This window comes from Humulus lupulus, chromosome 5 (genome assembly GCF_963169125.1).
Source record: "Humulus lupulus chromosome 5, drHumLupu1.1, whole genome shotgun sequence".
In the NCBI taxonomy this organism is placed as follows: domain Eukaryota; kingdom Viridiplantae; phylum Streptophyta; class Magnoliopsida; order Rosales; family Cannabaceae; genus Humulus; species Humulus lupulus.
Genome location: NC_084797.1, coordinates 238,089,359 through 238,099,185, shown reverse-complemented (window position 1 = coordinate 238,099,185; position 9,827 = coordinate 238,089,359). Strand labels below are relative to the sequence as shown.

Here is a 9,827-nt window from a genome sequence, read left to right as displayed (position 1 = left end):
GAGTGTAAAAGAGTTGATGGAGTGTCGTTTTAAGGTTAGATGGAGATCTGGGTCCCGTCGTTTTGTGGACCCAACTCAGGCCCTATAGTAGTGCCTGGTTGTAAATGTCGGCTCTCTCAGATTGTACTTATTGTGATTACTTTTAAAGCCTGGCCTGGCCCTGCCCTGCCCTGGCCCCAAATTATTTAAAACCAAACCTGATCTACCTATTTAAATTCTCTCCACTTCTTTTTCTCTCATAATTATCTCTCTCTCTCTTTTATATCTACAAAACTTAACTATATATATATGTATTAATTAAGAATATTAATTGAAGCTTAATTACAAATATATATAGATATATCTATATAGTAATTACTGATCAAGCTCTTGAGATTGAAGATTGAGCTATAACATGGGTCACCACTCTTGCTGCAACCAACAAAAGGTTAAGAGAGGTCTTTGGTCACCTGAGGAAGATGAGAAGCTCATTAGATACATCACTACCCATGGTTATGGCTGCTGGAGTGAAGTTCCTGAGAAAGCAGGTAGTGATTATTATTAATTGATTTTCTTATTAATTCTAACTTTTTGTTAATTATAATTATTGATGATGATTTGGGTTTTCTTTTAATGCTGATTTTAAGTCATTTTTTGTCGATGATCAGGACTTCAAAGGTGTGGTAAGAGTTGTCGTTTGAGATGGATTAATTATTTGAGGCCTGATATTAGAAGAGGCAGATTCACTCCCGAGGAGGAGAAGTTGATTATAAGTCTTCATGGTGTTGTTGGGAACAGGTTAATTAATTTAATTAAACACAATATTTAATTTAATAATTAAGTTTACAATTATATATAATCTGATCAAATTAACCATGCATATACATATATGTATGAAGTATATATATGATCTATAAGTTCGATCTTTCTTTCCCTGCATAATGAGAAAAACACTAGCTAGCTAGCTATGGAGTTGTATTCCCAATTTAATCACGTGCATGAGTACTAATTAATTGGTTTATTTTTTAATTATAATTAGTCTCCATTGATCAATATATGAAGATGTATTTTGAAGCAACTTAAGTGAAAATGGATTTCTAGCTAACTGATTAACATAATTCATACTTCATTTTTAAGTTTCTAGCTAGCTAGTAATATAATAATATTTGTCCACTATATATTTACATCAATTAATTAGTTAATTTGTACGTACAAATTACAATATATATATATACACAAGTAGTACATTTTGCGAGTCATTATTATATATATAAGTTCTCATTGAAGTTTCGAGCAATCTATACATTTTTTTTGTCTAATCCTTTGAGCATTGATATAACATTGCATTAATAATGTTCATTATAACATAACACACACATATATATATACCTATATTGATCGATATATATGTTTTTTATATGTATAGATGGGCTCACATAGCGAGCCACCTACCAGGAAGAACTGACAATGAGATAAAGAACTACTGGAATTCATGGATCAAAAAGAAGATCCGAAAGCCATCATCCACTTCCATTAACTCAAACACCACCAACTACATCACTGATCATCATCACCATCATCCTCAAATGTGTTACAACTCAAACCAAGTACTTGACAATAATAATTTCCTAACTCAAACGGACTTGACGAGCACAAAGCCCAATAATACAACGGCCCAAGACCAGGCCCAAATCTTCTCCTCTTCATGCGGCCCACTCTTCATGTTCGACACCACGTCCGGAATGGAAGGATCAGCCGCCGAGAGCATCACCACCACTACAACAACTAACACCAACGCTGTGACCGTGAGTAGTACTCGACCGGAGTTGATCTTCCAAGACATTAATCTAACGGTGGGAAACAACAACCTTAACTCATCAACCGAAACGACGTCGTCTTTGTCTTCTTCGTCGTGGAACTTGAACCAGCACCAAGTCCAAGCTCTCCCTCCTTATTACAACAATCACAATAATGCACTATTACATCTGCCCTCGTCGTTTTCCAGTAACGGTACGGCCATGAACATGAGTTGCTACTTGCCACCATTGATAGAGAACATGGAGAATATGGTCGACGAAGAAGGAGAAATGGCTTTGAATGAATGGGTTGAGTCTCAACAAGTACATTGTCCGAACTTTCTATTTTGGGAAAACGTCGTCGTTGAAGGTTCTCTTAACGTGGCTGATATTAACAACAATGCACCGAATCATAATAATGGTTTGAACTTGGGAGCTACTAATAATACCAATACGATGTCGTCTTTTCCTTCCTCCTTATAAATTATATTTATATATATATATATATATTCATTCTAGGAATATTTAGAGCTTTCCAATTATCCAACCTTTTTGAAAAAGAAAAAAAAAACAGTTTGTTAATTTTTTTTTTTTGGGTGATGAGTATGTATTTTTAATATATGAGGGGAAATTAAAGCATGCATATGAAATATATGCATTGCTATATATATATATATTAATGTTTATTATTATTATTATTAATAATTGGGTGCATATTATTAATTTGGAGAGAACAGCTGATCGATCAGAGGGAATATATTAATAAAGCAGAAAGCTGGAGCAAAAGCTTGAAAGTTGATGGAGTAACCTCTCTTCTCTCATGAACATTTATTATAATCGATTTTTTCATTTATTAAATTGTTTGGCATAATATGGTGTTTGATATATATTTTGGATTAATTTAGACCAATTTTTTTGGGTGTGTTTTTTCGATTATTCAAAAACTTAATGTAAAATAAGCCTGGATTGGCTGATCTTGGCTGACTGCATGTACATTTTTGCGAGCTTTTCTTCTCTCTCTCTCTCTCTCTGACTCTTTTTTAGTTCATATATAAAAAATAATAATCTTGAGATTTATAAATTTTATATTTTAAATTACCAAAATAAAAATATAAAAAATTCATTGATTTAATTATGAATGGCAATTAGTTGACTCGATTATAAGCCAATATTATCTCCCTTTCGATCAGTTAGTGATATTGTATATTAATCTTCGTAAATACGTGATCAAATCTCCTAATACACTACAAAAATTAGTATTTGTACCGAAACACTATACCGATACCGGTATCTTTTTGCGGTATAGCTATTTTTAGATACGCAGGATCTTTTCGCAGGTTTGAAAAAAGTTAAGTCCCTACACTACTACAAAAAAAGTCTTTCTCTGCGGTTTTTTTACTCAATACACCGCGGTTTTCGAGAGTATTGAAAAGCGCAGTGTATTCGACCGTAGAGAAAAGTGTTACGCAAACCGCGGAGAAAAGCTACACTTTTCTCTGCGGTTGTAGTAAGCCAACCGCAGAGAAAAGAAATCTTTCTCTGCGGTTGTAATAAGCAAACCGCGGAGAAAAGAGAGCTTTCTTTGCGGTTTGTTTATTACAACCGCAGAGAAAGCTCTCTTTTCTCCGCGGTTGGCTTACTACAACCGCAGAGAAAAGAGCTTAATAAAAAAAAAATTCAATTTCGGTTGATAACCCAGCATTTTTATTTCTAAAAATAATTAATTTTCAATTTTAATTATAAATAATTATTTTCAATAGTATAACTAATTTGTTAAATTGTTATATATACATTTCATATCTAATACAAAATAATTGGCTAGTAATGAATCAAAAACTTTAATCATTCTAACCAATATAAGTTAGCACTTTAATCTTACATACATACAAAAATTTAGATTTCATAAACAAATGGCATTAATCTAGCTAACCAATCACTTTGTAGTGGTAGTAGATCCCCTTTGACATTGAATTGTTTTTTGTCAAACCACTGCAAAATTGAAAAGTTAATATAGATTAGATAATTAAATACTATATCTAGTTTTTCTTAAGCAAAAAAGAGTTTAAAATATAACATACTTTCTTCTTGGTAACTTCTGCCGGATTCGGTGCATTTACAAGATCATAAATGTATCTTAGTACATAATAACCACATTCATGACTTTCAGGTTGTTTTGGACAAGAACCTCTCACCAATTTTGTAAATGTGCCGTTGTATTCATTTTCCAAACATTGTGCGTATGCTCTACAAAAATTAAAATTAATTAAATACATATTATGCTCTCAACTTTTAAAAATTAATAATGCATACATTACAATTGAAGAACTTACTTTTTCATAACCTCCGTAATTATTGGTGGAGATTTATGATTTTTTAAAGGCTCCAAAATTATGGTCATCCCCCGCATCATCACGAGCACCAACATCCAATGTCGACTAAAATAATAATAAAATATGATTATTATAAAATTAAAATTCAACCATAGTAGTGATAATGTTTAAGTGGTTCGTTCTTACTCAACAATCCAAGGAATGAAATATATTTGGCCTCGTCTATCCATAGTCATCATCCATTTGGCTATAAGATCCACCGTATAGTTTTTACTTTCATCATTGCCAATAGAAAGATGTTCGGTGTCAAAAAATTTATATAATTATCGTGAATTTGGGTGCATGCTTTCCCAAATGCATCTGTAGAGAATCAATCATTTATATTACATTTTCAATTAATAAATTAATATCGTTAAAAAAAAATTGGGCAGAGTTTCCTCTGTTTCTATAGCATATCCAAAATTATTAGAACCTATAAATTCAATTCAGACAAAGCATACAACAAACAACATGCATGTTCTCAACTATAAGCCACCGCAGCACACAAAATTCGCAGAACCTACTTCACTAAGACACACATGTTCTCAACCTTCTGTTATCTCCGCAGCACACAATTTCATCTCAGAACTTACTTCACTACAGATGAATATCTAATATATTCAAACTCCTCTAATAGTTTGTAATGACATAACGGATTGATACATACCTCATACCAAACAGCATAGCTGAGGATCCAATATTATCCATGGAGGCTGCTTGATAAACATCTTCCGAAGTGATGAAGATAGCCTCGCGTTCTCCTATAAACTCCGGGTCAACGGGAACTTGTACAACCCCATCTATTCCTTTATTGGAATAATATTCATTCACTATAAATTTTAGACTCAGATCAATTTTGTCCCATTGGTTATCTGTTAACCAATTTGAAGGTTCTGGTTGAGTTATTTCAGCGGGGATGACTACGTGAGATCCAACTAATGATAAATGTGGGCTTGGTGATAGGGATTTGTGATTAGATGAAGATGGACCCTACATAATAGCATTAAACATATCAGTATAGTGTACCCATTTAAAAATAAAATTTAAATATCTAAGCAAATAATTTTATACCTGACAAGCGACAATTAAATTTTTAGGCCAAGGCAGGAATGTGTCTCGTGCGTCCCCAACATATCGTACGTCACCAAAGGGAATAGGGATCTCAGCTTCTTCTTGTAAGACATCTATAAGCCAAACCCTCGCAACTGAATCATCAAGTACATTTCCATGGACGGTAATTTGGCTACCCATGTTTGGTACAATGAGTACACCCTTAGCCACCACATTGTCAATATTATCAGAACACAAATAAACTTCATAGCTCGGTGGTGGTGGAGACTCATAAATTGATGATCCATCATCTTCATCAAAAGGATAGTCTTCGGTTTGATGAAAATGATCATCTGCGTTGGGGGCAGGTCGATAGACTTCATCACTTGTATTCTCATAATATTGTCCCTCATCAAATTGCCCTTCATCGTAGTATCCACACTCATCGTTTTCCTCATTATATTCTTCATTTTGAGCTAATTCCTCTTCTGTGCTAAATTTATGTCTTTTTAGCTCTTCAATCTCAGCTTTTAGTTGAGCAATCTCCTCTCTTGCAGCCATTGTTTTATGTTTTTTTCCAAACATTTTGGAAACGGTCGCAGTGAACCTAAAAAAAAAATCAATAAAGTCCATCAATAAACCAATCTAAATAATTCTTAAAAGAAAACAACTATTATAAATTATCATACCCGCCAGCTCGAACACGACCTGGGTGTTCTGGTGTCCCTAATGCTTGAGTCAAGATGTCATCTCGACCCTGAGCTGTAATTTCGCCACGAATCAATTTTTCTTTGACGTCCTCCTACTCAAGATATTACTTGGTTAAATTAGTTTATATAAATAAAAACAATATATTGATTCTGAAACCTTAGAAAACTTACTATCTTTTTGGCAATTTGTCGGTCTAGCTCTGTCACAAGAACTTTATTTTGTCACGCGATCTAAGCCAAACTTGATACCTCTCTGGATTTTGAATATTTCGTTCTTTTTTCTGCATTGTACAAGATAATTATAGTTATATGTTGCGATAATATCAACCATTATTTAAACTATAATATCAAATATACTTACCAAATCTTCTCTTATATTAGCCATTCATCTACGAGAGGTTCGATGCCTTGACTTCATTAGTAATGCACGTTTTTTTTGTTCTTGATGCACTATTTGAAACTCTGGACTTAGACGACTAGTTACAAATTGTAACCATTCTCTCTCGTCAATTATATCGCTATACCTCTTTGGGGGAAATTTGAGTTCTTCCATCATACCCATTTCAGCCAAAGGTTTGATGTACTCGGTAGTGAGTTCACTTTTAAAATCTCTCATTATTTGACCAGCTTTTTTCAAAATCTCACGTTTGAAGGTTTGAGGAATGTTGTGACCACCCTAAGAATATAATTAAGAAAAGTAATTATTAAATTTAGATATCACACATAAATAAATAAATAAATATCATAATGATAATTTCTTACAATGATATCCTCCCATAGACCATCTTTCAAATCTTGTGGGACCTTCCTCCAATCACCTGAGTTGATAGAAATCGTGGCTCGTACTCTAGATCCAAGATATGATATCATGTTTGTATACACATCACCTATTGGTTGTCTCAAATCGTTCCATTGAAGATTTTTCTTGATTCCTTTGGCTTTTTGTTGGGTCATGTAACTTATTCTTGTTTTACCACGACCTTGTTGTTTCTCTTTGTCATCTCTTTTATCCACCATCTGCATCACACAAATTACAAGTGTTAATGTATTATACAAATAAATAATCACAAGTGTTAATACATTATACAAATAAATAATCACAAGTATTAATGAATTATATAACTTACTAAACATGTTTTCTTCTTTTTCTTATTTTATTTCTGGTCGATTCACAATCGACCCATATTCCTTCTTCGATGTCGGTTCTAAGATAATCACGATCATCGCTATCGCTTTCATTATCATGTTTCTGAATATTCTCAATTTGTTCATGTATCGGTTGTCCAACAATGAAACAGTCATGATATAAATCATAATTTTCATCGTACTCTTCTTTTTCTGAGAACTTCCGCTCGGGAACTGATAAAACAATGGACCATTTATCATTAACTGGATCAAGAATGTAAAACACTTGTTTCGCTTGGGAAGCCATGATAAAAGGATCGTTCTTGCTTCCCTTCTTGCTTAAATCAACCAGAGTGAATCCAAGTTCGTCAGTTTTAACTCCAGTATTGTTGTCTACCCAAGAACATTTAAGAAGAGGAATACAAAATAATGAATAATCTAGCTCCCATATTTCTTCAACAACCCCGTAGTATGTCATTGTGCCTGAAATTGGGTTATTATCTTTTGCACTGGCAAAATGCATAGCTTCTGTGACTACACTTACTCCACTATTTTGAACCAGCCGAGCATCATCTCTTGACTTAGTATGAAATCGTTTCCCTTCAACAATGTAAGCTTGATGCTTTATTACATCAATGCTTGCTCCAAGAGATATGCGCTTCAACTCAGTCGACAGTCCATGATTTTTTTCTCCCAGCTTCGTCAAAATTGTATTCTTCAGCTACTGGCAAAACGTTTTATTATGCTCATCTATAACCCATTTTTGTTTATTTTTAATCTTGTTTGGAATCATCGACCGTAATAACTCTATGTGATCACTGAAACATAAAAGAAATAACAAAAAGTTTAAACAACAAAAAGAAAATCACTACTCTAATATATATGATTGAAATATATTTTCTACTTACATTATATATGATTGAATCTCAGGATTATTTTGCAACACAACTAATTGAGCTTGATCTAATTCTGCCCTAGACACGGTGGTCACTGTTCCATTCCCTCGTAGTCCTTTATCAACTCCATCTGAGTTATTTCGTGGTTTGCTGATTCCGATTGCTTCAACCCCACTCATGTATTCTGAGCAAAATTCTACTGCCTCTTCCGATATATAACATTCAACCATACTAGCTTCAGGACGATAATGATTACGCACATAACTTTTCAACACCTTCATACTTCTTTCAAATGGATACATCCATCTCGCCCAAACTGGTCCACATAACTTGGCTTCTCTTGCTAGATGAACCATTAAATGAATCATAATGTCAAAGAAGGATGGCGGAAAAAACATTTCAAGGTTGCATAGAGTTTCCACTATCTTATAATGCAATGCATCCAATTTTTTCATTTCTAATTCTTTTCCGCATAAATGATTGAAGAATATGCAAACATTCGTTAAACAATCTCGAACTTTTTTCGGTAATACTGACCGAATAGCAATCGGAAGTAATTGTTGCATCAACATATGACAGTCATGTGATTTCATACCCATCAGCCTCAAATCTCCCATGGATACCAAGTTTCGAATGTTGGATGATTAGCCATCAGGCACTTTCATCTCTGCAAATGATTTACATACAACTTTTTTCTCTTCTCTGGACAACGTGAAACAAGCAGGAGGTAAATATGTGCGTTTACCTTTCTGTTCAGGTGCTAAATCAGTTCGTATACCCATTTCAACAAGATCTAAACGACTAGTTAAACCATCCTTAGTTTTACCGGGAATATCAAGTAATGTACCTATAATACTTTCGCACACATTTTTTTCTATACGCATGACATCCAAACAATGTCGAACAAGTAAATCTTTCCAGTAAGGGAGACGAAAAAAAATTGATTTCCTTTGGAAACATCCACTTACTTTCTTATTTTTCTGCATTTTTCCATACTTGAAATCAATTTTCTCTACTTCTTTAAGAATTTGTTGCCCCGAAAGTGGGAAAGGAGCAACACCTTGTTCTTTATCACCATCAAATGCTTTTTTTTTGTCCCTATAATGATGATTTAGGGGCAAATATCGTCTATGACCCATATAACAAATTTTGTGTCCATTAGACAGACGAATAGCCTTTGTGTTAGTGCAACATATTGGACATCCCTGGTAACATTTTGTGCTTAACCCTGATAGATTACCATAAGCTGGGAAATCATTAACAGTCCACAACAAAACAGCTTTTAAGTTAAAGACTTCTTTCTTAAAACCGTCATATGCCTCAACACCATTTTCATACAAATCTTTCAAATCATCAATTAATGGTGCCAAATAAACATCTATATCGTGTCCCGGTTGTTTTGGGCCTGAAATCATTAACGTGAGCATCAAAAACTTTCTTCTCATCACTAACCACGGAGGAAGATTGTAGATAACAAGGAAGACAGGCCACGAACTATGCCTACTACTTAGAGATTTATGTGGATTTACACCATCGGCAGCTAGACCTAGACGAAGATGTCTTGCTTCAGTTTTAAATTCTGGATTTAAGTTATTAACTTTTTTCCAAGCCTGCGAATCTGCAGGATGTCGAAGTTTACCATCTTTCACTCGCCTAGTCTCATGCCATATTAAGTTTTCAGAGTGTTCTGCACTTCGATATAATCGCTTAAGCCGCGGAATCAAAGGCAAATACCACATCACTTTTTGAGGAATAAGTTTCCTGATCTCCTTACTCTTGTTAGGTTTGTAGCAGGGTGAATCACATTCTGGGCAAGTGTCCATGTCTGCATACTCTTTACGATATAACACACAATCATTCGGACATGCATGGATCTTCTCATACTTCAAGCCTATGCAATTT

At 34.1% G+C, this 9,827-nt stretch overlaps 2 protein-coding genes across 2 annotated transcripts; one reads left to right on the top strand and one right to left on the bottom strand.

The window, feature by feature from the left end:
* The first annotated feature begins 224 nt into the window (after positions 1-224).
* On the top strand, positions 225-2,654 carry LOC133778490 (transcription factor MYB86). Its single transcript, XM_062218434.1, has 3 exons — positions 225-527; positions 648-777; positions 1,406-2,654. Exons 1-3 carry the CDS (start codon positions 395-397, stop codon positions 2,256-2,258), a joined length of 1,116 nt encoding a protein of 371 aa, XP_062074418.1. The 5' UTR covers positions 225-394; the 3' UTR covers positions 2,259-2,654.
* A 4,830-nt stretch (positions 2,655-7,484) lies between these two features.
* LOC133780128 (uncharacterized) lies at positions 7,485-8,281 on the bottom strand. Its single transcript, XM_062220002.1, has 3 exons — positions 7,938-8,281; positions 7,776-7,847; positions 7,485-7,512 (listed from the first exon to the last, which is right to left on the bottom strand). Exons 1-3 carry the CDS (start codon positions 8,279-8,281, stop codon positions 7,485-7,487), a joined length of 444 nt encoding a protein of 147 aa, XP_062075986.1.
* Positions 8,282-9,827: the final 1,546 nt, after the last annotated feature.